Raw genomic sequence first — 26,266 nt, forward strand, 5'->3', positions numbered from 1 at the left:
TGACACTGTTTGAAAATCACCTGTAACAAGAGACCATGTGACATTTAGCCCAAGTAGGCCTAATAACATACAAAAATAATATAGCAAATATTGACATTAAAGGGATAATTCATCTTTTACTCACGCTCATGTATTTCATACCTGTATAAATTACTTTGTTCCGATGAACACAACGAAATATATTTCAGAAAGAGCTTTATTGCCAAGTGTGCTTGGACACACAAGGAATTTGTCTTAGTGAGAGAACTTTCCAGTGCACATACAGGTTAAAAAAGTGACAAGGCACAGGTAACAAAACCTGTATGTGCAATACACATTTGACAGAAAGGACAATATTAGACAAAAGGACAGTAGACTGTATTTACAGATGTGCTATATACAAATTATACTGTTATATACAAGTTATGCAGGGGGGTGTGGATAGCTGAATATTCTATCAACATTATGTATAATAAATATGAGTATATAGTTGTGTATTGCACAGTAGAACATTTAACTGTTCATAAAAGAAACTTTTCCTATGTCTGGCTGTTTTGGTGCTCGGTAGCGCCGACCAGACGGCAGCAGTTCAAAGAGAAAGTGTGCGGGGTCCAGAGTGATTTTGAGAGTTCTTTTACTCACTCTGGATGAGTACAGTTCTTGTAGATTGTGGAGGCTTGTGCCAGTGATTCGCTCAGCAGTAAGGACTATCCGTTGAAGTCTTCGGAAGTCCGTTTTTGCAGCTGAGCCGAACCATACAGTTTATTTTTAGATAGTTCATCTGTCATCATTTACTCACCTAGGTTGTTTCAAACCTGTATAGATGTCTTTGTTCCAATGAACACAGAGAAAGTTATTTGGAAGAATGTTAGTAATTTTCAGTTCAGGGACATCATTGATTACCACAGCATAGATAAAGTATGTACAAAATGCGCTTATGGCAGGTCGTCCCTTTAGGTCTACTGTAGAAAAACATGGCGAAATCCATGTAAGCGGACCCGTGGTGTAGATAGAAATAGCTCATTCAAAAGTAATAGACATAACGCTTCATTTTGTAAGGTCTTTATACACCTCTGAATAGTTATGCGTATTATATTGCATTTATGTCAATAGATCCTTCAAAAAAATTACACATAGGACCTTTATTATAATACATCAAATCCGAATTTCATTGTTCATTTTTATTTAAACATGAAACTTGGTCCGTGGTCACTTACCTTGGAACAACGTTGCCGACTGTCCACCCTGATGATGACCTTGTCACTGTCAAGACATATTAAACTGATGTCTAGTTTAACTGGCAGAAAAGATTTACCCCAGAGAACAAAAGGCTTTCCAAAACAATTTCAGTTGACAACATGGCTCTTTATTTCAGTCCAAATTCATTCCACAGGGAAATTACAATTAGGTATTGTCTTTAAGCATGTTATAGCTGCACAAGAAACAAGTTTATCTGTTCAGATCCCTTGAAATGGAAGAACATAAAATTTACTTGTTAAAACTAGCAAAACAGGCATACCATAAAACATTATATAAATTAGTAAAAAAATGATTCACATAAAAACATTGGTCCCAAAATTGACAATCATTCTATAATATACAAAGTTGACATTTCATTTCATTCAATTAAACAGTATAAAAGGTTACAATAAATGTTCATAATGTAGCTGAAAAATAGCATCAGTGCAAGTGCAAACTTAGTGCAAGCAAGCTCAAGATGATAGCTGTCATATTAAACATCTGTGTTGCTTAAAGGCATAGTTCATCCAAAAATGAAAATTTTGTCATCATTTACTCGCGCTCATGTAATTTCATACCTGTATAAATTGCTTTGTTCAGATGAACACAAAGCAAGATATTTGGAAGAATGTTAGTAATTTTCAATTTCGGGACATTATTGACTACCATAGTAGTAAGAATTAAATGGTAGTCAAAGGTGCCTGAGAACGCTTTGTTTTCCTAAATTCTTCAAAAATATTGTATTTTGTGTTCAACATAACAAAAAAATACAACAACTATGGTAGTGGATGATGTCCCAGAACTGAAAATTGCTAACATTCTTCCAACTTTTTTTTTGTGTTCATTGGAACAAAGAAATCTATACAGGTTTGAAACAACCTGAGGGCGAGTAAATTATGACCGATTTTTCATTTTTGGATGAACTATCCATTTAAGTATGCTGAAGTAGGTAAACGCCGGTGCTGTCATCAGAAACAGAGCCGGTTATCTTTAGCCACATTTTTGTAAAAAGTAAAAGGCAAGGATAACTCCCAAAATTAGTTTAAAAAAATTGTATCTCGTATTCTGTTTTCCTTTTTAAACCTCTCCTCCTAAACTAGCATCTATCCATCCATCTATTCCCTCTCCACTTTTTAAGCCCAACCCCCCTGATAGTAATCCTCAAAGGTTAACAGTGCAAACCTGTTATCAAAATCACTGTCTGCAGACATCATGCCTCTGCCTCTCCCTCTTTGTCCACTGCCCCTCCTTCTCCCTCCACTGGCCCCTCCTCTCCCTCCACTGCCCCCTCCTCTCCCTTCACCGGCCCCTCCTCTCCCTCCACCGGCCCCTCCTCTCCCTTCACCGGCCCCTCCTCTCCCTCCACCGGCCCCTCCTCTCCCTCCACTGGCCCCTTCTCTCCCCCCATTGCCCCTCCCTCTTTGTTGAGCCTGTTTTTGCCATCCTCCCTTACTGCTGCTTGGTGTTACTAAACCTGCAGTGCCCATTAACGCCTGCAGCAGGATGGAGTAGATCTGCCGAGCAAAACTGTCCCCAGCAAGAAGAGACTCAGGATGTTGACCCCCTTTTATGGCAGCCGCAAGGCCATGCAGCAGTGTACCACTAAACACCCTTAAAGAAAAACAGACAGATATATACACAGTTGGTCTGTCATTAGTGGAAATGCCTCTAAAAATAAAAAAATATAAGAAAATTACAAAATAAATAGTATTAAAAGTATGACTTCTGCAGAACACAAAAAAAAGATATTATGAAGAATGTTGGTAACCAAACAACAGCGGTACCCATCGACTTCTACTGTGCAGACACAAAACCAATGCAAGTCAATATGTACTGCCGTTTTTTGGTTACTAACATTCTTATATGCACATATCGTCTGTGCCTTGCATCAGTAACGAACACACACCATACCAGCAGTGGGTGGGATTACCACCGAAACACAAGAACACAGATTTAAAGTGACATCTCATATACTGATGTACTACAGTCATGAAACCCCTTTTCAGCAACAGTCTACCTCACTGTCGTTTTGAAAAATGCAACTAAAATGGGCGTGAACGCTGTGAGAAAAAGAGTGAGGGGGTAGGCGGGGCACGAGAGAAAGTGATCCGATTCCATGTTTTAAAATATATTAGTCATTACACGAATCATACTTTCAAGCCACAGCGGTATTACAGAAACCACTAAATGTAATATGCAGCTGCGTGCTGCAGTTGTTGCAACGAAACACACAGATGCGCGGACATGGATTTCTGCGCGAAAGTGCAGCACGAGTTTGTATTTTCAGACTGCGTCGCTTTTCCAAGCGTGAATTACGTTACTACGTTGCATATAGATCCGTTTTTTGCTGCTATTATCAATGTAAATGATTACACTGACAAATAAATTAAATTGTTAAAACTTAAAATTTATACTTCATTTAAAAGGGGTCTAGCGAGGCACCTGCCTGCTTTAATTAAGCGTGGCTATGCTTTCAGTGGAGAAGCCCTTCCCCCACATATATACTGTATTTCACATAAAAATTTACTTTTATATATAATTATCGGAATATGTATTTTGACAACTCCTGGTAAGTGTTTAGCTTTTTCTTCATTCATCCATCAGCTTACTTTCATGTGCCATGAACGCCTCTCTGAAGGGTCAGATAGAAACACACCAGGCGCTGTTATGAATAATTAGGAGAAATGTCTTCTCATTTGAAAAGAAAACACAGTCTCATTAATAATTATTAGACACCGACGCGTCATCAATGTACTATAGTACATCGCCATGGTCTGATGAGGATTTTAAACCCGGAAGGCAAAAAAGGTCAAAAACAGTTAGCTAACATTGTTTTCTATGATATGCAACACAACCAACTCTGTTAACATCTAAATAAATGTTGTTTAGTGTTTCGTGACGCTTTAAAAGATCTTCTTTTGTGTTCTGCAGAAGAAAGGAAACCATACAGGTTTAAAATTATATTACCAGCATTAAAATTTGAATCAAAAGTTACACTGAGCAAAAAATAACAATAATTATAATTTAAGAATTGATTATTATTTAGTAGGTTGCTTTAATGTAAACATGCATTCATGCTGCTACACCTTACCATGCACACTGAGGTTCAGGTAGAGGAAAACACAATAACTGGTTCAGATAAAGTCCCGCCAACATACAGGATTGCCATTGGCTGAGCAAATGGGCTACACCCAGATCTAAGCCCCTCCTTTGTCCTGGGTTGACCCTCAGCAGAGATAATCGCTGACACACAGTGGCAGCAGATTTGCTGCCATACAGTGGGTCTGCATGATAAAGAAAGCAAAACAATATTGCTCTGGATGATTATGCTTATTAAAAGTTATTATCAATAACTTCTAATATTTATTAACATAACATGCACATGGCATTTTATATGTAGACATGTAGAAATTGCTACAATCTTAAAAAATAAAGAATCAAAGATACCATCAGGATGAACCATTCTCCAGCTGAGTTCCCCATACACCAGTCCCAACAACATGGCCTGCAGCATTGGGAGATTCGGCTTTGGTTTTGAGTTATTCCTCCAGAAGTACATCACACACACTGGAAGGCTCAGGTGAAGAGGTACTGGCTGTAAAACATGGTCCATCACACCCAGTGTTCCCAACAACACCTGCAGTCTGACATGTGTGGGAACCTAAGATGAAAGCAAAGACTACATTAAGAAAATTTTAAGAATCAACAAATGTGTGTGAAATACATTAAGCAACAGATTGGTAAAGTCTTCCAAAACAGACCTTGTCAAGCGCTGTAAGATTCAGCTGTGGCACGCTGGGTAGATGAGCCTCCACTGTGTTTTTTTTCAGATTGAGGTCTTGTCGGTCATACTCTTCAACATAATGGATGTCATTCTGTTGTCCTCTACCCTGAGACTGTTGGTTTGGATCACCTCCTCCCCTCCCTCTTCCTCTCTGGGTGATGGTCTGCTGCCTCTGACCGTCATGTCTTGACTTTTTGAACAGCAGGCCGTAGATAGTTTTCCGAATACTCAAAGAGGACAAATGACTGCTGGGCAGCTGACTGTTTTCTACCTGCGCCATCAGCAAAACCTTCTGAAGTACAAGCACATCCAAGACTAAGGAGGGCAGCTTACCCGATGCAACCGCCCTTAAAAGCCACTCGGGCTGGGAAGCCAGCACTGCTGTGCGGCTGAACCCCTGAGTGTTGGGTAGTGCAGGTTGGGGACTTGTAAAGTACTGAGCCAAACTGCTAGTGCGAGGAAGCTGGTAGTCCTGTATTCCATCGGAGAGCTGCGTACGTATGTTTCCTTTCTGTTGCCCGCCCAAAATCTCCAGTACTTCCTCCAATGCATCTGCAGGGGTAGTGAATCGAGACAGCCAGAGCAAAAAGCCCTCGAGTCGTGGACCGGAACCACGTCCTGACATCCGACCCGTTGGAACGTGTTCAAGCTCAGCGCGGATGAAAAACGCCTCTGTAATTTTGTCAGGTGTATAGTCGTTACCAGCGACCACAGCAAATAGAGGAAGAAGCTGCTTTTTCATATGGTTCAAATGCGAGCAAAAGCGGTTCACGGTGAAATGCCGGGCGGGAATGTAACGTTCCGTGGGCTTGCCACTAACATTATTCCACTCGAAGAATGTAAGTGGCAGGTAGCCGCCACGCAAGTCAAAGATATAGAAGTCGCTGTCGTTGCTCAGAACCGGGCAGTGCCAGTGTTTGGCCAAAGAGGCAATCTCGAAATCAGCCTCGGTCATGCACTGCACCAGCGGCACGCCAAGTTGGGAAAGCACTTGTATGAACACAACCCGTGAAAGCAGAGGAAGAACAGAACCATTGGATCCTCGGGAAAGAGAGTGGGCTTCCCGGATCTTGCTCTGAGTTCTCTCCACCAAGGTCTTGAACTTCTTGTCCATGTGGTCCATTCCTCCATCCAACACCACGAAGGGATGCACGTTGCATTCGGCAAGCGCTGCAAAAAACTGCTGAACTAACATGGCAAACATGTCGTAGTCTCCTCCCTTCGCTTGATCCAATCCAGAGGTAAAATACAAGCGAAAATACAAGCTACATCCATCAATCACAAGACGGCAATCTCTCAGTCTCATATCTGTGAAGAAATTACGGTTTCCCTCCACATAACTTGTAAGACCACGAACCCCCATAATGAAACAGATGCTTGAAAGTAGAACAGAACTGTTAGTCTCACCTCAAACTGAAAAGGTAATGATGCAAAGTATATTAAAAAAATTATGTATATTAAGGTGTATATAGGCCTACTGCAGGAATACAAGTTACTTAAATGACTAATAACTGTATTAATCTGGACCACAAGGACAATAGAAATAAAATGTCACATTTTTTAATTGATAAAGATGAACAATTATTTGTAAGAAAATTTAAACATTACACTTTTCAATACATAATATTTCCATATGAACTGTAAAAAATGCATAATTTATAACGCATTTATAACATATTTTTACACAGACTTGACTAAATTTATATTTTAAATAAAATACAACCTGATAAATGATTTGTTCACCTCTACAGATTCCGGTCAAGTAACGTTAGGCCTGTACAGTATGTAACGTTAGCTCAGGATTTCAAGTCAACTTCGTCTGCGATTGCAGAACAACGTAAAGGAGTTAGTAATAATCTAATGTTTTAGATAACAATCTAATGTTTCGTGTTTATTTAGCTTCATTGATGTTGCCAAATGCACTACGAACTTAAAAGTTCAGGTGTAAAGTACTACAAAGTTGGCATACCCCCACAATTAAAGCTCTTGTTTAATCCGATAAGGTTGGATAAATTTTATCCATATGTGAATATCAAATAACACAAATTGATAAGTTTCGAAATATTTAGCTGTTTATAACCATGAGACTGAATAAGCATAAAAGTCTGCAACATAAACATAAATATCTACGCATATTACTAGTATGTCTAACTTATTATATATATAAAATAAAACGCGCAACAATGCAATATCTAAAACGCACATGAATACAGTTTTACAGTGATGTATTTAAAACACGCAAAATTTAAGTACTGCAATCTCTTACTTGTTCCTATTTAGCAGCGTCTTGTCATGTGCTTGTTTTATGTTTTTTCCCCGAAGTTCCGCATCGCCTTTCAGTGTTTGGATGTGGCAAACCGTTTCGGCGCATTACCGCCATCTACCGAAATGGATATTCGTGTGTTTGAATTCATGCGGCGCTGCGCAGGCGGAGGGAGGCATGACGTCAAAGTACCGCGAGAACGAGTTAAAGGAACCCCTTATGAATCTCTCCCGCGATACTTTGATATCATATGTCTATCTGTCTGCTCAGCGCCGCATGAAGCTTAACACACCTATTATCAAGAAGGCGCTGTTGTCGTGAATTATTACAAGTAATTTTAAATAATTTCCAACTACATGTCCCTATACTGAAAGTATAACAAATATTTAAAATATGATGATACCGTACAACACTCTAAAACAGATGCATAACGTTCTGATGAGTTCACAAAGTAAATAAAACAACTGAACACACCTTTGTAGTTCTCATGTTTTATTCATTTTATTATCTTCGCATTGAGAGCATTATGTGCATTTAAAACAGAACTTCCATTTTTCTTTTCTCGTGTTTTGCTGTTATTGCAAAATCATGTTTTTTTTTATTCACCAACACTACCCCCTAATACAGCAGAACAGTGGACCTGTCTAAATCACAAGCACACAAACTCTGGCAGTTATGCATCAACACAAGATCTATCACTCATCTATGGCAAGTCATACAGAAATAAGAAGCATACTTCTCGTGTTGATCTCCAAATGAAAAAGACACAGGAGGCCCACTGTATCACACAGAGAGCATGTAACGGACTTTAAATGCTATGTTTCATACAGTGCAGAGAATATCAATATATTCAGAGTAGTGAACAGCAATATGCCTGTATACATACCACACAGCATATAAAGAAACACAATTATCACAGTAAATGAATCAATACGTAGTGCTTTACATGGAGAACGATAACAAGGAGCTTTCATCAGACAATCAGTTTGAATTCCAGCTCACATTGTCATCAAATCGAAACATGCCTCAACACAAAATGACAGAGATATTGAGACAGAAAAAGTCATAGACAGATCCAAAATGTTAAACAAAAGTGAAACAGACATAAGCAGCAGACATATCTTTCATCTGCCCATCCGAGAGATAACGGAGTAGTGTCGAACCAAATAACAGCTGTATCGGGGGTAGACCGGTGAACATGATGATGAATCAAGGTATGATGAAGGACCAGGGCAATATGGGTACTGAGATGCTGAGGAGAGAAACAAGACTACAGATAACCTGGTAAGGTGGAGCTACAGGACTGTTGGTGAAGATGCACTTGTTATTGGTTAAATGCGTGACATTTTTGGGAAGGACTATAAATAATAGACTTTGAGGACTCATTTGAGACTGCAAAAGGTTCAAGAACAGGGATGTAAGGTCACAAGGGCTTTACGGTTAGATAAGTGGCAGGACTCAATATAACACGGTCAACGACGACTGGGGCACGTGATCTTGATGATTTTGATATTAGTCACAGGGTAGTAAAAAAACCCTTCCTCTTAAATGGTTCAAACAGGACTTACTTTAGACCTGCAAACTAAAGAGGTGAGAAAAAAGATGAGCTACGATGGGTATGAGGAAAGACTAAGTGTGTGAGAATCCTGAGCTGTAGAGACTGTTGATGGGGTGGCTGGGTTGTAGGAGAGTGAGTGTGGGGTGGTTTGTTCGGTGCCTGAGTGCTGTTGGGAGGGCTGAGGGGTCTTCGGGGAAAGTTCCAGGCTGCCCACAGAGATGCCCGAATCCGTGCTTTGGCTGCGGCCACTGGCTGTGCATGGGTCCTCGTCAGGCTCCGCTTCTTCCTCCTCCAGCCACTGAAGTTCTGATTCCTGTAAGGGGAACAACCGGTGTTCCCATGGCAGCACAGCCTGGAAATGTAGGTGAAGACAATGATTCACAAGGGTTATTCAATTCTGTTCCTACTTCTTGTTTTCTTTGTCTTCATTACACTTTGTAACATTGAGGAATGTTAAGCATCTGTCAAGGTACATCGACTCATGAATAATCCTCTCTTTTAGTTCTGTGGGATTCTTATATCAAAGGATGACACAAGAATTCTCAGAACTAAAAACTGCAGCGGTATGAGGAAATGCTAAATTTATTCCAGGAAGAACAGATGTAGGCTTTAAAATATGGGCAGAGAAAGGTGTTAAAATGATAAAAGATTTATACAAGGAAGATAATCTAATAATTCCTTTCAAGAATTGATTACTAAATTTGATAAACCTAGGAATAATTTCTTTAGGTATTTACAAATAAGAAGCTTTATTTTGTCATTTCAGAAAAGCACTATAAATATACCGCCGTAATCAGTTCTGGAAAAATAAATCACCAAACATTGTTACAGTAAAGGTCGGATTTAACTTTTGATTAACATGTTAGTAAAGGATCTCAGGAGTCTGCAAAATCTGGATTGGAGGCATGGGGTAAAGATCTCAATGAGGAGATATCATCAGATGATTGGGGAGAGATTTGTCAGGATGCTCAAATACAAACAGTCAATACAAGACTAAAATGATTACAGTATAACTGGCTAATGCGAGTTTATGTAACGCCTGCATTATTAAATAAATGTAATTATAATATTACAGACACCTGTCCTAAGTGTAATATATGTAAAGGTACCTTTTTTCATTGTGTATGGGGTGTGAGGAAATTCTGAAATTTTGGAAAGAAGTGCACAATGTGATAAACAAAATATTTGATGTTAATGTCCCTTTTGAACCAAAGTTGTTTTTATTACATTTATATCCTAAAAATCTTAAATCGACAGAATATACTTTTATTTCAATGTGTATTTTGCAAGCTAAACGCCTTATTGCACTTCGTTGTTAAAAGCTAGAGGCACCAAGAATACAGAAGTAGTTTAGAGAGATTGTAATAAATATGTCAATGGAGAAAATAACATATATTATTAAAAGAAAATATAAAGCTTTTGAAGATGCTTGGAACCCCTTTATATCTTTTATAGAAAATGAGAATGAAGACATATTCAATGGGATAATGGAATTTATGTAAGAACATCATTTGTGTCCTGTAATAGGAGGCCTTTATGATATGTGGTTTTTATGTTGTTTGTATGTGGTTTTTCTATATTTTATTATTTTTTTGTTTGTCTGTTTCCTTTTTTTATTTGATGACTGAAATTAGGTGAATGCTGTTTGTTATCATTTGTGAAGTTATATTAGTTTAAAAAAAGGAATAAACTTTTTTTTTTAATTTAACTGCAGCCGTTTTCGTAACCACAAGATGTTCCTTCAACCAAATAATTGCCATGGTTACGGCAATAATGAAGTTGAACAGAACATTAAGTGCTCGCGTACACACCTGCTGTTCATCCTCAGCCTGGCTGAAGGGATCCTCTGCTCCAGTACAGAAGGGGCTGCATGGTGAAACGTCTCCTTCTGTAAAATGACTCTGCCTGGAATCTGGAGAGCCAGGTGTCTGCTCCAATTCCCTGGAGCTCTTCCCATCCCCATGGTAGGAGGAAGAAGATCTGAGAGAAAAGATGACATGAAATGTGAAACCACGGCAGCAGTGTGAGAATGCTGTTTTTTAACTATTTGTAATCCTAATTACTTCATATTTACCTTCTATTTACTATATTCAATTACTTCATGATCTCATAATAATTGAACGTAAAAGTTAAATGTGATATTAATGGCAATTTTTTTAAAATGTGCATATATATATAATATATATATATATATAATAATGCAGACTAATAACTAGATCGAAATGTAACTATTGCTTATAAAGCCACCAAGAGACCAAGCCAAATTTTCAATTAATCAGCATTTCTAGATGCATTGTGGCCATTCCTGTCCAGTGTCTGTTGAATTTCAACAAAATCAAACCTCAGCAGTGACATAAAGTCACCCAACAGCAATGTGAAACACTGACAGCATGACAAGACACATGAAAACTGTGACAAAATCAGGGTAAAAATATTTTTGAACTTTTCCTAAATACATGTACAAATATTACTGTTGTATTGCTTAAGAGTGAATATGAACTTGTTTTCTTTGCTTTATTTGAGGTCTGAAAAAACACATTTCTGTTGTTTTGACCTGTTTCTCCAGTTCTCATTTTCTGCAAATAATGCAAATAGAAACTATTTTTTATCTGGGAGAAATATTGTTAGTAGTTCACAGAATGAACCAAAAATAATAATTTTACCTAAACCTATAAATAGTAAGTTTAGAAAACTGAAAATAGTCTTTGAAATGGTCTCTTAATTTTCTCTGTGGCTGTATATGATGGTACATAATACATATATCAAATATATATTTTCATTACAAATGATCACTGTAAACAAGACTGTCCAAGAATATCCAGAAATGTTCAAGGTCATACTTTGTCTAAACATATTCTCTCTGACAATATGAGCGCACTAACAAAAATCACTCTCATCACCTGCCCCGGCGTCGCCTGCGGGCCCAACTCCCCCACCGACTCCTCTCTCTCCTCTCACACACAGCGTGGCGACTTAGAAACAAAGCATCGGAGAGATCTTCCACCTATTCAAACATAGGAATAAAGTGCAGTCCTGAAAATTCAGTATTAAAGGTCTTTGCACATACAGTCCGAAATTTTCATATGCGTTTTTTCGTATTTGGCTCTCGTTTGTACGGTGTCTCTGAATTGTTAAAAAAGGCCACTCAAAATGCTTGACGGATGCGAAAAACGCAGAAAATCGAACCCGGTCCGAATTTTTTTATGACGGACGAAAATATCGGAGGCAGTGTGTAAATGTGATTGACTCAACGTGAGGTCGTACTGTATTTATTTTTTAACGTGCGGAAATTTCGGACGCAAATTTCGGACTCAATGTGCAATGGGCTTTAGTCTTACATTTTGTCAACACTCAGTAAAGGCTTACGTACCTCTTCCTCATTTTCCAGATTTTCTCCATTGGGCTGGTGGTATGTGTTATTGTGAAGACTGGATGACTGGGCTTGTGGCCCATCCTGGTTCTTGGAGACCCCTAAGAGTGAGTCCAGCTCTCTCCAGCTAAACACAGGCAAATTTATCACAAAAAATATTCATTACACATATTACACATAAGCTTTAATCGGCCAATATTGGGATTGGAAATTATCTATATTCCCTCACCCCCAAAGAAGCATTCCCCTCTTTGCTTAATAAATTGTAATTTCGAAACACAAGACCCTTAAATTCAGACACAACAAAGCAAAACGATCACAGCGTAGTCACATATTCCTGTCACAGCGCTTTTGATCAAGCATCAGTGTGATGCCAGATGTCTGACTGCACTTTTTTTTATTACCTTGGGGTGATGATCTCTTTGTATTGTAATCTCTGCACTCGCGCTACTAGTCCAGCCAGGCCCTGAGGCATCACCAGGTTGTCTATGTCAAACGAGCTTTCGGTTCTCCTCCTCCTCAAAGGCTGAGGAACAAGAGAGGGATAAAAAACTAAGAACAAAACAGTAAAACAGTGGCCCACCATCATATCATTTACTTACCTGAGCAGGTGTGTCTGTTGCTGGCGGTGTTGGCGGCAGGATGGGTAAGTCGATGGCTCGCTGAGGAAGACAGTTTGGACCAATCACACCTCTCTGGCTTCTGCAACCGGAACCACCTGTAACCGCATTTTCAATTAATTATATGAATGAAAATCTATGAAATACTTAATTATCATAATTTAATATCCATTCTTTGCAAAATATTGATCAACTTTATAACTGCCTATTATCCCAGGCAGTGTTTTGCTTCCACATTATCACTCTATGGTCTCTCTCTCTCTTGAAACAATACTTTCCTTCTCAAAAGTTTTTACGTCTATTTATTTCAGGCATTTTTATTCTATTTATTTCAGACATTTTTCTTTTATCTCTCAAGTACAGATGCAACAAACAGGATATTATTCAATCAGCCACGTATTATTCCAATACATCTCTAACAGGGGAATACACCACATCTAGATTACACAAGGTCAAAAATAACTCACCAGGGGTGTTAAATAAAGGAGGCAGTGCATTGGGTGGACGGGGACAAACAAACTTCCTCCTCACTCTACCAACTCGTCCCTGGCCCCTCCTTCCCAGCCAAGATGATGCAGTTGACGTGTTTGTCCACTGCACTGAATTATAAGAATGATGCCCGACCAGCGGGTGTTTCCCACAATGCAGCGCAAGGGGTGAATCTTCAATGGAGAAAAGCACAGTCAACATTTGAAACATTCATATTAATTTGAATGGTATAAAGAAAACAATTAACAAAGTTGAGTATTTTACCAACGGTGCCCAAAAGAGTATTACCTGATGGCGTAGAAAGAACAGGATGAATGGACATGTCGAGCCAAGTCTGATGCATCCACGCTCCCTTTTCCCTATCTGAGGGGGCATGAGGAGGCGCACCGGCACAAAGCACACACACAGCTGGAGGCTCACAAGAGCACTGTAACAACACAGGCTGGGAAAGAAAAACACAAATTTGTTTTTAGCACAAATGCATAATCTGAAATCCAAGCCTGATTTTATTTTCTCTCAATACAAAAAGAACACACACAAACAAGCCAACAACTCATAGATATCTTTAAAAACAACAACAGTGAGATTCTCTTCACCTTTGACTTCAGTGCAGTGCAGTCTTCCAGGCGGACAAGTCTGTGATGCCGCTGTCGAAGCAACGGTCGTACCCGTGCAGCAGATGAAGGTGGATTTGGCACAGTTTGAGGGTTAGAGGAGGAGTCTTCTGTATGCCACTTCCTGTTAAGATCACCAACAGATGATCTACGGGTTGTGGAATTGTATGTTAAATTAGAAAATCTATGGATGTATGTGTGTGTTCGCACGCAAAATCTTTTACTGACCTCCAGCTGTTTGATGTGGGGGAGGGATTTGATGCTCTAAGGGGTGTCTCAGGTTGAGAGTATGCAGATCGCACCTGCAAAACATAAAAATGCTAGATAAAAACACTGTAGTTAGCATAAATAACAATGTACACATGGCCAAACTGTATACCTTTCCCTGTCGGAGGTGTGTGTAAAGCTCCGTCAGCGCTCTGATGCGATATTCCAACTCTGACACTTGAGTCTGAAGCCACACCCATCGGCTGCCAAGCCACGCCCTGCTCTCCGCCCACTGCCATTCTTTACCAGAAACACTGAAAAACAATCATATTAAAAAATTAAAAAGTGAATATATATTAGTGTGTAACACTACATAACTTGAAAATATAACATTCGATTTTATAATACATCACTAATGCGAATGAACATTATCTGACCCAGTTTACTCCCAAGTCCCAACAGCCAAGCAAAAAATGGCCTTGCATCATATCTTCTCTCTCAATGTGGTTGCCATGAATACCAGTACAGGAATGTACATTGTATAGCACAATGGTAATACAAAAGACAACACCAACATGCAATGACTCAGTTAAAACCTTTGTACACGTGTAGGTGTACATGCATGTTTATTCAGGCATACTGAGCATTTGAGTTTTTTAACCCTTAACCAAGGATCATCTTTAACCCTGGGTTACCTTATTCCAGGTTTCAAACTGTTAATTATACCTAACTCCGAGTTAGTAATTCACTATACATTTGGCACCAGTATTCAGATAAATGAAGCGGGGCTTCATAACCAAAGGCTAAACTATTAACCCAGGGTTAAGCATAGGTCTAAAAACAACTCACATTGATTTAGTGGAGAGTGGCCGTAGGCGTCGACCTCCTCTCTCCAACGCTTCATCTTCCTCACTGTCACTGTCACCTCCTGAGCTGCTAGCCGTGTGGTCCGAGTCCAGGGCACTTTCTGCAGTCCGGAGAATCTCGCTGCAGCTGCGTGCCAGCCTGCTCAGCTCTGCCGAGTTAAGAGACAGGGCGCTGGGCCTCCTCGTGCAGTTCAACCCCGGACACTTGGACAGGCCACGCAGCTGCTGGGTAACGTGCCTCTCGACCTGCTTTACCTGTACGGCCTGCAGACGCCTCCAAAGGTTATCCGTGCGGCCTTCCAGCTCTGCCTGTCTCCGTTTGGCTTCGTCCTTCACTGTCTCTATCTGCTCTGTGTTGGGGCCCTCCTTCCCTGAAGGGGCCTCTAAACCTGTGCTGTCACAGTTAGTTGAGTTATTCTGTTCAAGTGGGCTTTCTTCAGGCTTTTTTCCATTTGGAGGCCCACCCTCTATCTGAGTGCTTTCACTGTGAGAAGAGCTGTTGGCAAATGCGCAGAGCGGGGTTTTTATGCATCCACGTTGTGGCTCTTGCTGCTGCGTTTGGTCATTTTCAGGCACGGGGGGTTGGAGACACAGCGGGGGTTGCGGTAAAGCGTTAATACACACACTAGGGGCACCGTTTCCGCTGACCCCGTTGTTATGGGTGGCAGAGCTGGCAAGAAACGAGCGCACCCGGTACAGTCGTACCCGCCCCTTGGCCGTTCTGCATGTGGGCAACTCGGTATTTTCCATGCTATGGGCACCTTCTGCATCAGGCAAACACGCGGGGTAATTTATTTTTTGGGTCTTGTTCTCGCACTGGATACGACGTAATGACGCCCGTCTATCTTCCGCGGGGTCCACCTGACGTCCAGATTCGAAAGCATCGGTGGTGCCCGCGGAGCCCCTCACGTGAGCTTCGCCATTGGAAGTAACGCGGGCTTCGGCATCCGAACTGCCGCAGTATGTCACCGAGCTTATCCCAGAAAAACACACCCTCTTGGAGGCTCGGGTGAAACTGCACCCCCGGCGTTTGATGACCGCGGGCTCGGAATTCCCGTGACCACACCTTGCAGCGGCTGTCATCATCGCGCCCTCGGTCTCGGTGTGCGCCTGTTCTCGCTGGGTTCTCCCGGTGCGCACCGGCGGCAGTCTCGCACTCGTTCTGCGTTCGTCCCTTCGTGTCATAGCGCCCATAAATAACCGACGCTCGCCCCCGTGCCGCAAACCTCCAGCGTCTTCGTGATCAATATTAATGGTGTAATCCTCACCCGCTCCAGCGCTTTGTCTACAAAAGCTCCCGCGTCCGTTTTTCACTGAATCCGCACATTCGTCTGCCTCCCGCGTGATATCAGCAGTACCATTCGCGAAAAATCCCCCCTCGTTCATTTTCTGGGTCCGATCCGCATCGACGGAGGTGGCATCGTCCCATTCGCGAAACGCCTGGGCCTCGGCTACGCCGCTCTCCCTGTCTGAGCTCTGCGCTGGGGCAGCGCTGGTGGCTGTAGCCGCAGCGGCCGAGCTTCCGTCACCGCTGACGGGCTCTCCGCAGCCTCCTCCCCCGCAGCAGCGGCTGGCGCTATGCGGACACCCGGCCCCGCAACTCTCCACTCCAGGCCCTGCTGCACTAGCGCTCATTTTATTCCGATTGCAGTAATAATACATCGCTGTGTCGTTGGCATGGCCGGATGCGAAGCGAGGACGTACTACGAAGCTTCGTTAACGTATTTTTTTCCTTTTCGAAAGCCAGACGGGTTTCTCTTTTCACCCGTCTTGCCTTCCCCTGCACTGTTGGCTGTCTCCAACACTCCCTGTTTGCACTGAGCATGCGCCATTCATTGGCCCAACCTTCAGTAAAGAAATAGGGGTAATTTTCAAAAACTAGTTAACTTCACACTGACACACTCTCACATTTTTGTCACACGACGTGTTTTGTCTTTACCTTTGAATGAAAAATGACCTATTTAATATTATTCATTTTCCTTATGTAAAAGCGAATTTGTATGACGAGGACAAAGCCTATCAGTGCATGGGAGTGTCTGGAGAAGGGCTTGATTAAAAAAAGCAACGTTCAAGGGCAGCTGCGTTTCGCCGTTCAGAGACAACACCAGGGCTTGTTTAAACAGCACAACACGTGCCTTGCGCAGATCTAAATCCATTTATAGTTGTATTTTAATGATTTACCAAATATAGTAATATTTCACGAGCTCATCTCTGCTATTTATAGTATCTATCAGTTGATGCGCACTAAGGATTAATAAAATATTAAACGCATGTTGGCGCTAACTGGCGTTTATGCTATTATGGTTAAAATAGAATGCTACTGAAATAACATACTGTGTACTGCATACTACACGGCATTAATTGTATATTGTCGGCTAAACGTTAAAACATTTAGGAAAAAAACATTTAACCAAATGTTAATAAATAGCTATTTCAAGTCCAAAAACCAGGTGTTCTCTTAAAATGTATTGTGTAGGAAATGCAAAGATGTCCTGCAAGGTTTTAACAACAATAGGACGAATGAATAGGCTTTTTATTTTACACCCTCGCAAATCTTCACTCTCCGGTCCTCTAGATGTAATACCGCCTATCCAGTTGTTTTGTTACGCACCAAAAAGCAATCGAAGAAGAAGTACGCAGCACGCATCGTTGGCGTGTTCTTCAGACTGGCCGCTGGAGGCGATGTGTCGTCTCCGCTCATTTCGGATAGCGGTGGCTAATTAGCATGTAACAATGGCCACACAACCTCACACAACGACAAGTCAAACCGCATTTAGCCCCTCGTTGAGCCGAAAAAAGGATGGTGGGCCGTGCAGTAAATTTTGGGAATGCCCTGAAAAAATCTCTCAGCTGGAAACGGTCCGCAGTTGGATTGGAAAGCATTATAAAAAGGTTAGCACAGCCGGGCAGCCATAAGATACCATTAACGTTTCTCAAAGCTGTCTTCTGGTTTCTTTACAGAAAGCTGCGTTTGTTTGCCCTGTTCTTTAAATCGTTTTGATGGTAATTTAAGCATTAAATTGTATTCATGATATATATTAATAGAGCTATCTCTACAGAATACGTCCTTAACGTTTTTGACAGGTATTTACAACACCACCTTTTGGTGACGTTTGAAATAAGTTCAATTGTTTTTAGTTTCTATATGATAAATGAAGTATTAATATTGCCTAGCATTTATGTTTACAACATAACCTACGTAACACAAAGCATATCCCCCCCCACCCCGTCCACTGTACAGTTCACTAGGCATTCACTTTTAAATGTTACAAAGACAATTATGCCTACATTGCTCAGTAACTTGGTTGCTTACACTACTTTTTTGGTCAGTTGATGATACCTCAGTTTTGCTGATCTACAGTGTTTTTATCTCAAGTATGTTCAGGCTGATGCTCCATCCAGTAAGTCTTTGTCTGGGCTGGTCATCCAACTGCTGCAGTTTCAAGAGGACTCTTTTGGCCGCCGAGCAAATAACCCCGGCTTCACGAAACTTCCTGTAAGTCATTTATTTTCCACGTTTTAATAAGCAGATATGGTGGTATGAGAACATGTATAGTGGTGTGCAGGTCTCTTTTTTTATTAATTTCTATATATTGATTAATAACATAACATGACATTCTGAAGATACTTTTTTAGTTCACTCAAATCATGTGTTCGTCCACATTAACTTTAAGAAATTGGTTCTTTATCACAGGCAAAGTGTTTTCTGGACCTGAGGCCCAGTGGTGCCCTCTGTCATATTCTGGGATCAGTTTACAAGTTTAAGACCGAACAGGGCTGGTTAGTTATCTAATCATATTATCTTCTTCCTTTGTTCGTAACGTTGTGCGTCTGATAAATGTCTGATCCACGGTTTGATCTTTTTATCGAAGGAGACGCTTTGATCTACAGAACCCATCTAGAGTGGATCGTAATGTTGAGATGTTCATCTCCATCGAGAATTCTCTGATACAGGTTTTTGTGGATTTTAGCAAAGACAACAAACACAAGCATATCTTTTGATAGCGTAATAATATCTGACACGTGTGTGTTTGTTTATTTCAGAATAATTTATTAAGCAGACCTGTAGTGTACCTGTCCCCTGATTTGGAACAAAAGCAAATCCTCAAACTCAAAGACATTGTCCTGCGGCATCAGGTAAGTGGAAAAGTGAAGGGTCAGAGAAAATATGGAATTATAATCTATACACTTATTGCACATGAACTATACTTTTTACCTCTCTTTTTTTAGGGCACAGTTACAGAGGAGCGGCTGCAAGCCACCCACCAAATATACCCGTCTCCCTCAAACATAGATGAAGGTATAATTCACCTGTCAGTCTTGACTCTTGATGCACAGGATTTGTGTATGTTTGTTAATTGTATAACTGTAATACCTAAATGTAAAGTCACTTTGGGCGTAAGCGTCTACAAAATCTTTCAGAAATGTAAAGTGTGTATAATGTTCAGTGTTGGCTCTTACTATTTTTTTAGACGAGTGGTTTAGACCAATCATGCGATTAGATCGGCAGATGATGGTGCACTGGGGCATGTGTCCAGACAGGTAAACGATACAGAATCACACAAATCAAATGAAAAATAACTTCAAAACCGTCAGTTTAGAAATGTCACATTTTATATTTTTTTTCATGAATCCGTATATTCCTCCATTTCATTTTTTTAGTTATGACTCCATTTTGTCAGCAAGCGATGTAGATGGAGAAGTGGAAGAACCTCCCAACCCAGACAGATGCTGGAAGGTGAAAAAAGTCCTTTGAGTATAAATGTCCTTGAATATGTCTGATCTCTTTGTCTGCTGTTTAGCTCTGGCAAAATATAAAGATTGAGATGAACGTTTTTGTTGTTATGGGCCACATCTGACCTTCAGTGAGAAAATCTGCTAACACACAGTTTTCCTCAGGTTCATGCCAGATGGCTTCTAGACACTGACACATTTAATGAGTGGATGAATGAAGAAGACTATGTGATAGATGAGAATGGGAATAGTGTGAGTTTCCGGCGCCGTATCTACCAAATCGAGGAGGTATGTTTCATTTATGTTAAAGTATTTTTACTCAGTTTGTTGTTTTAACGTAAGTGTATCAATGCATCCACTTTTTTTTAACCTTTTGCAGAAGGAACAGAAATTTTGGAAGAAGCGGCGGCGCTCACCATCTCCATCTTCCTCAGAGTCTAGGAAAAAGGGAGGAAAGAAAGGGTAGAGTGACATCACTTCCTATCATTGCATTTTTTTGTCACCTGTGCAGCGACATAAGATGATGTTGCTGTAACTTATTTCTTTGCAAGGATGGATTATGTGTCTGTTAATGCAGGATAGCAATTACTAATTGTACAAAAGAAGTATTTTACATCATGTATATTCTGATATAACACAATAGCTCGTATAAGAGGCGTGGCCAGATGGATGAGGCGGAGCCAGAAGAGGACCTCACTAAAGACATGGAGGATCCAACATCTGTTCCTAACATGGAGGAGGTCATACTGCCTAAAAATGGTATGTCTTTATTTTTGTGTTGTATATGTCTTTGTAGTAACTGTATCGTGCCTGTTGTATGTTTGGTTAATGTTGGAAGCCTAACTTATTTGTTTTCTGTCGACTATAGTGAACCTGAAAAAAGACAGTGAAAATACTCCAGTTAAAGGAGGGATTATGGCAGATTTGGGTAAATTTGTTTGTTCTTGTGTGTCTTGAACACTTGAATATGACCATTTAGTTAATCCTGCGACCTGTTTAATATCTCTGTGTTTCTCTCAGATGACCAGGAAGAGGATCTGTTATCTGGTGTCAGAGTAAGTGATTTCTTTGTTCTTATTTCAGCTGGTGTGGTTGTTTTCTAACACTGGGTTCACACCAAATGCGAATTAAGCGTTTTGTGCGAGTAAATTACATACAAAGTCAATGCAAAGACGCGCACTCGCGGCAGGCGGTGCGAATGATGCGAATCGGGTTGTGCGATTGGCATGAACGCGCGCCAATCTCGTCTTCCGCGAAGGTTGATAATATTTGTCATTTCGTGTCACTCACGTGAAAATAAACTTTTCCCGCAAGTAATAAAGAGAATCTGGCTAAGCAAAGATTTTTCCACAATTTGCTTCATCAATGTTCTGACTTGTCTTGTGTGTGTGTAGGATGAGGAGGAACCGAGAGAGTTTAGCCGTGGGATGGAGGGGGAGGAAAGTGCCACAGAACAAATCCATCACATTATTGTGCCCACCTATGCCTCCTGGTTTGACTACAACTGGTGAGAGCTGTTAATGATATTTAGCTTGCTTATGCATTTTCACATAATGCTGTTCAGGATTTTATTTCTTTTTTTCTGTATGTTAGCATTCACAAAATAGAGAGGCGAGCACTGCCTGAGTTCTTCAATGGGAAAAATAAATCCAAAACACCAGAAATGTAAGTCAATAAGTTTATCCACAAACACACATCCTCTGTAACAGACCCATCTAAGTGAATGCTAAATGAACTCGTTTGCTGTTTTCAGATATCTTGCCTACCGTAACTTCATGATTGACACGTACCGACTAAACCCTCAAGAGTATCTGACCTCAGCATCCAGCAGACGAAACCTGACTGGAGATGTTTGTGCACTTATAAGGTGTGTAAGTGTGTGGCGGTGTTTCATCTTCCGCAAAATTTAATCTCTAAATCCATTAAATCCCTTGTGTGCTTGTGTTTGTAGAGTTCATTCGTTTTTGGAGCAGTGGGGGTTGATAAATTATCAGGTAGATGCAGAGAGTCGACCCCTCCCTATGGGCCCGCCCCCAACCCCACACTTCAATGTTCTTACAGACACTCCTTCAGGACTTGTACCGCTGCAGCACAGACCCTTACAGGTAACACACACAATGGATGACCATAAGATGACTGTTCCTATGGCTGTGTAACTATTTTTAATATCGTTATCATGATGTTTTCAATACATTTTATTTAAAAGGTTTCAGCATCCCAGCATATGTTGCATTTCCCAGAGAAGTCATTAGAAAAGCCGTCTGACCTGCAGAATTTTGGTCTGCGCATTGACATTTATGCCAGGAAGCATCCTAAGGTAAAAGGACATTTTACTCGCGCGCACACAGTGGTTTGTAAACACACTAAAAACCACAATCCTTGCAGTGTCTGTTGCTTATGTTTTGCAGTATTTTTCTAGATGTTTTCAGGATCTGTTTGTATACAATTGTGCCATGAGCTCTTCACAGTACTTTGTGCCTTTTCTTTCTTTCTTTCTTTCTTTCTTTCTTTCTTTCTTTCTTTCTTTCTTTCTTTCTTTCTTTCTTTCTTTCTTTCTTTCTTTCTTTCTTTCTTTCTTTCTTTCTTTCTTTCTTTCATCTCTAGAGTAAAGGAGCAAGTGCAGGAAGAGAATGGACAGAACAGGAAACACTGTTGCTATTAGAGGTAAGCCGATTAAACTGCTTAAAGCTTTGGTATTTTTTGCACATTGAGTCTGAAATTTGCGTCCGAAATTTCCGCACTTTAAAAAATAAATACGACCTCATGTTGTGTCAATCACATTTACACACTGCCTTCGATATTTTCATCCGTCATGAAAAAATTTGTATCCGTAGCAAGCATTTTGAGAGGCGTTTTGACAATTCAGAGACACCGTACAAATGAGTGCCAAATACGAAAAAACACATACGAACATTTCGGACTGTATGTTCAAAGACCTTTAGACTCTTAAAAATGAAGGTGCTTAAAAGGTTCTTCACAGTGATGTCATAGAAGAACCATTTTGGTTCCACAAAGAACCATTCATTCAAAGATTCTTTAAAGGACCATCTCTTTCTTACTTTTTATAATCCAAAGAACCTTTTTTTCGACCACAAAGACACCGAAAGGTTCTTGAGATGTTAAAGGTTCTTTATGGAACCAAAAGGTTCTTCTATGGCATCAAAGAACCTTTTGAAGCACCTTTTTTTTTAAGAGTGTACCACTATTATTGTTTGATCTCAGTCTAATTTGTCTAAAGCAATCGATAAATGTTTTATTCTCACACCGTTATTTAATTAAGGGGCACTGAAGAAGGTTGGAGACCCCTGCTCAATTGTCATTGTCTTTACTCTTCTCAGGCTTTAGAGATGTATAAAGACGACTGGAATAAAGTGTCAGAACATGTAGGCAGCCGTACACAAGACGACTGTATTCTTCATTTCCTCCGGTTGCCCATAGAGGACCCGTACCTGGAGAACTCCGAAGCCTCAATGGGTCCTCTTGCCTATCAGCCTGTCCCCTTCAGCCAATCAGGAAACCCTGTAATGAGCACCGTTGCTTTCCTGGCCTCTGTGGTTGACCCTCGAGTGGCCTCTGCGGCTGCCAAGGCAGCTTTGGGTAAGAGTACGTGTGTGTGTGTGTGTGTGTGTGTGTGTGTGTGTGTGTGTGTGTGTGTGTGTGTGTGTGTGTGTGTGTTTATTTTGAGGAAATGTGTAGCGTGAGTGATGTGCAATGCTCTGTGTTTTTTCAGAGGAGTTCTCGAGAGCAAGAGAGGAAGCCCCAATTGAGCTATTCACTGTTGGCTTTCAAAAGACACAGAGAGTCGGGCATCATTTAGATTCGACCTTTACGCTGCAATCAGGTGGCATCGCAGGACTTGATCCCGATGAATTAGAAAAGACTGGTACTGTTCTTCTGTTCATCTCCTTGTCTTTCATGTATATGCATGAGCACATAGAGTCTCGTAAAAATAATTTGGAAACAGTTTAGTTTCTATTGATATTTTTATAGCTATGCGTCAAGTTGTAAATGTATGTGGATGATGCATAAATGATTGGAATACCTGTGTTACTGAGAACAGCCAGGTGAGGGCAGTAAATGAAAGAAGTAAACATTGATCACCTTATTTATCTTATTTTACTGTTTATTGCATTTAATCACATTAGTATGTGATAGTCTAATATGTGTCTCTCTTTGCTAGATGGAACTGGTCTAGAAAAAATGAACATCGAATCTGAGCAGCACAACAAGGTACATAAAATTGAGTTTGGTACTAATAATCATTCATTCTTCTGCTGTGTTTTCATATGGTATGTTTTTTCTTTTCCTATTAAAGAAAGAGTATTTTGTATTTACAAGACTGTCTTTAATAGTCTAGGCTTAATTTTTAAGATCAGATATCAGCTGATTTTATCCAGAAATCTTTTGAACAATTGATGTAATTGTCACTGTGTTTCCTGTTGTAGCCTGATATCGACAGCGTCTTGGTAGAGGGAGAATGTGTGAAAAACGAGGAGAAAGAGGAGAGTGAAGGTGAGAGAGGAGAAGAGAGCGCAGCAGGTCAGTGGAGCACATGTGCTGTGATGATGGTTACAGTCGTAACAGGTTGGTTTGTGATTGTTTGTGGTTTCTCTTCTCTCTTTGCTTTTGGATCTCAATCCAGAGGAGAGTTTTGATATGGGCCACGGGGATGGGGAAGACTTTAGAAGGAGTGCGGAGCTTGAACTGGTTGAGGCAAACATTACTACAGCAGCAGCTGTAGCACTGGCCTCTGCAGCTACCAAAGCTAAGGTGAATGTCAAGACATTTGAATAATCGCATACTTGTCCCAATATATGACTACAAATACTAACAGGGATAAAACGCAACATAATATGGAACACTATCCAACAACCTATTAGTTGAATTTAATATTCAGCTTGTATGCCTCATGTAATGACTGAAGAACTTTTGCAATTCACTCTCCTTTCTTTCTCCTCATTTTTCTGTTCGTCTAGCACTTGGCTGCGGTAGAAGAAAGGAAGATTAAGTCTCTGGTGGCTCTGCTGGTTGAAACTCAGATGAAAAAGATGGAGATCAAACTGAGACACTTTGAAGAGCTAGAGACCATTATGGATCGAGAAAAAGAGGCTGTGAGTTAATGTCACTCTATCAGGGAGATTTTTTTGTTCTAAATTATAGATAATTGTTCTAAAAATTGCCTTCATAATCTTCTCTTAACATAAAGCACACTTAAAAGATAATGCGGCCATTTACCCCACATAGTTTATTTTGAGTTTCTCTGTTAGTTTGCCTCGTATAGTCATATATAACACACTGAATTCAGATCTGACCTAAAAAAGACAGACCCTTAATGCTCTTAAAGAGAGAAAGAAGTTGTTGACTTAACACTAGGTTTGTTCTGTATGTTGTAGTTGGAGCAGCAGAGACAACAGTTATTGTCTGAGAGGCAAAACTTCCACATGGAGCAAGTGAAATGTGCGGAAATGAAGGCACGGCAGCAAGTAGAGCAGCAGCAAGCAGGCAAGCATTACCTCTCTTCCGATTACTCCTGTTCTGCTTTAGTTCACATTGCTTATACACCACACATGATGAAATGCTACTTAAATACACTCTGAATTGTATTTGAATTTCAACAAAACTGACAATAACTGAATAATATTGTGGTTTCTGGACCTTCTCAGGTCGTTCGGTGGGCAGCGCTGGCACCGGCCAGATGATGGGTGCCCGGCACCCTGGAGCTCCCAACGGCATGTGTGAGTAACACGTGCCACAACATGAATCTGTACTGATCAAGCCTGGCACAACCCTGCTTCCTGTGACAGCACTTACAGTTGTGAATCTGGCTACCTTTTCTTTCCTACTTAGACCAAACTCCCCCATCCTCTCAGGGTGATGGGGCGGCACCCATGTGATGCCCACCGATGAAGTTACATCACAACAACTACAAGACACATTCACCTCTACAATAATACTTGTTTTGTGTATATTTAATATTTTTAAGCATTTATCATGGCGTTTAAAGGTGAGATTTGAGGCTTTTATTGCCATATCTGTCTGTACCTAATGTTTGTAGATCTGTTTTTGTATTACCACCGAGCACCAAAACATTTGTGGCTGAATAAACCTTTTATATAAACCTGTTGCTGCGTGAGTTGTTTGCTTCTCTATGAATGTTTCGTCATTTAGACTTATGTATTTTAAATTTACTTGCACGGCACATTCTTCAAGTCTGAGGACACACTTTTGCTTGATTTACTAACAGTATTCTGTTTTGATTACAAAATATATCTAACGTTTGCCATCAAAGTCTCTCTTGCCTTTGTAATGTACTGTAACATTTTGTTCACAGTTTGTGAAGTAGACAGTACTATGACACATGCAGTATTGATTGTAAGCAGCACACAACACAAAGTCAAGATGGTATTCCAGCTACTGAAATGTTTTAAACATTGTGTGAACTCTGACTTTTTGACAGTGACAGTATATTCAGCCTATTCTGTTTATGTGATTAACAGAGGAACTGGTGACTGTTTTAGTGATGGTATGGTACTATGTTTTGAA

The 26,266-nt window shown here is 40.5% G+C and overlaps 3 protein-coding genes across 7 annotated transcripts; 1 reads left to right on the forward strand and 2 right to left on the reverse strand.

The window, feature by feature from the left end:
• Nucleotides 1-1,329: 1,329 nt before the first annotated feature.
• aste1b (asteroid homolog 1b) lies at nt 1,330-7,330 on the reverse strand. Of its 3 annotated transcripts, none has more exons than XM_057355573.1 (5): nt 7,269-7,330; nt 4,980-6,378; nt 4,666-4,879; nt 4,310-4,502; nt 1,330-2,829 (listed from the first exon to the last, which is right to left on the reverse strand). In XM_057355573.1, exons 2-5 carry the CDS (start codon nt 6,363-6,365, stop codon nt 2,352-2,354), a joined length of 2,271 nt encoding a protein of 756 aa, XP_057211556.1. In that variant the 5' UTR covers nt 6,366-6,378; nt 7,269-7,330; the 3' UTR covers nt 1,330-2,351. The 3 variants fall into 3 exon arrangements, with proteins under 3 accessions (XP_057211556.1, XP_057211558.1, XP_057211557.1); XM_057355575.1 differs by lacking the exon at nt 7,269-7,330 and adding an exon at nt 6,726-7,262; XM_057355574.1 differs by lacking the exon at nt 7,269-7,330 and having other exon boundaries at nt 4,980-6,675.
• A 416-nt stretch (nt 7,331-7,746) lies between these two features.
• Nucleotides 7,747-16,849, reverse strand: LOC130566935 (KAT8 regulatory NSL complex subunit 1). Of its 2 annotated transcripts, none has more exons than XM_057354763.1 (12): nt 14,973-16,849; nt 14,296-14,437; nt 14,145-14,218; nt 13,899-14,040; nt 13,591-13,744; nt 13,281-13,475; nt 12,796-12,911; nt 12,598-12,719; nt 12,194-12,320; nt 11,724-11,827; nt 10,635-10,803; nt 7,747-9,175 (listed from the first exon to the last, which is right to left on the reverse strand). In XM_057354763.1, the coding sequence occupies exons 1-12, from the start codon at nt 16,649-16,651 to the stop codon at nt 8,873-8,875; spliced, it is 3,327 nt and encodes a 1,108-aa protein (XP_057210746.1). In that variant the 5' UTR covers nt 16,652-16,849; the 3' UTR covers nt 7,747-8,872. The 2 variants fall into 2 exon arrangements, with proteins under 2 accessions (XP_057210746.1, XP_057210745.1); XM_057354762.1 differs by having other exon boundaries at nt 13,899-14,064.
• A 215-nt stretch (nt 16,850-17,064) lies between these two features.
• smarcc1b (SWI/SNF related, matrix associated, actin dependent regulator of chromatin, subfamily c, member 1b) lies at nt 17,065-25,840 on the forward strand. 2 transcript variants are annotated; one of them, XM_057354765.1, is made up of 28 exons: nt 17,065-17,881; nt 18,366-18,485; nt 18,684-18,769; nt 18,862-18,943; nt 19,034-19,126; nt 19,220-19,289; nt 19,462-19,531; nt 19,652-19,727; nt 19,889-20,011; nt 20,103-20,185; nt 20,367-20,482; nt 20,592-20,651; nt 20,744-20,778; nt 21,118-21,230; nt 21,317-21,388; nt 21,477-21,590; nt 21,675-21,828; nt 21,930-22,040; nt 22,328-22,387; nt 23,062-23,320; nt 23,454-23,606; nt 23,904-23,953; nt 24,169-24,235; nt 24,366-24,493; nt 24,700-24,834; nt 25,117-25,225; nt 25,387-25,458; nt 25,571-25,840. In XM_057354765.1, the coding sequence occupies exons 1-28, from the start codon at nt 17,723-17,725 to the stop codon at nt 25,615-25,617; spliced, it is 2,817 nt and encodes a 938-aa protein (XP_057210748.1). In that variant the 5' UTR covers nt 17,065-17,722; the 3' UTR covers nt 25,618-25,840. The 2 variants fall into 2 exon arrangements, with proteins under 2 accessions (XP_057210748.1, XP_057210747.1); XM_057354764.1 differs by having other exon boundaries at nt 17,067-17,881; nt 24,169-24,262.
• The last annotated feature ends 426 nt before the right edge of the window (nt 25,841-26,266 follow it).

Source organism: Triplophysa rosa, linkage group LG16, assembly GCF_024868665.1.
Source record: "Triplophysa rosa linkage group LG16, Trosa_1v2, whole genome shotgun sequence".
In the NCBI taxonomy this organism is placed as follows: domain Eukaryota; kingdom Metazoa; phylum Chordata; class Actinopteri; order Cypriniformes; family Nemacheilidae; genus Triplophysa; species Triplophysa rosa.

Excerpts from the sequence above, each read along its gene's own strand:
- LOC130566935 (XM_057354762.1), bottom strand. The coding sequence starts at position 16,651 with ATGTATTATTACTGCAATCGGAATAAAATGAGCGCTAGTGCAGCAGGG. Across the intron at positions 11,828-12,193 it reads ATCTGGAAAATGAGGAAGAG|GTGGAAGATCTCTCCGATGC; the intron begins GTACGTAAGCCT and ends ATGTTTGAATAG. Across the intron at positions 10,804-11,723 it reads CGCAGGCGACGCCGGGGCAG|ATCTTCTTCCTCCTACCATG; the intron begins GTGATGAGAGTG and ends CTTTTCTCTCAG.
- smarcc1b (XM_057354764.1), top strand. The coding sequence starts at position 17,723 with ATGGCCACACAACCTCACACAACGACAAGTCAAACCGCATTTAGCCCC. Across the intron at positions 19,127-19,219 it reads ACATTGTCCTGCGGCATCAG|GGCACAGTTACAGAGGAGCG; the intron begins GTAAGTGGAAAA and ends CTCTTTTTTTAG. Across the intron at positions 24,494-24,699 it reads CTGCAGCTACCAAAGCTAAG|CACTTGGCTGCGGTAGAAGA; the intron begins GTGAATGTCAAG and ends CTGTTCGTCTAG.
- aste1b (XM_057355573.1), bottom strand. The coding sequence starts at position 6,365 with ATGGGGGTTCGTGGTCTTACAAGTTATGTGGAGGGAAACCGTAATTTC. Across the intron at positions 4,880-4,979 it reads ATCTTACAGCGCTTGACAAG|GTTCCCACACATGTCAGACT; the intron begins GTCTGTTTTGGA and ends CTTTCATCTTAG. Across the intron at positions 2,830-4,309 it reads CCTGAACCTCAGTGTGCATG|GGTGTTTAGTGGTACACTGC; the intron begins GTAAGGTGTAGC and ends TTTTTCTTTAAG.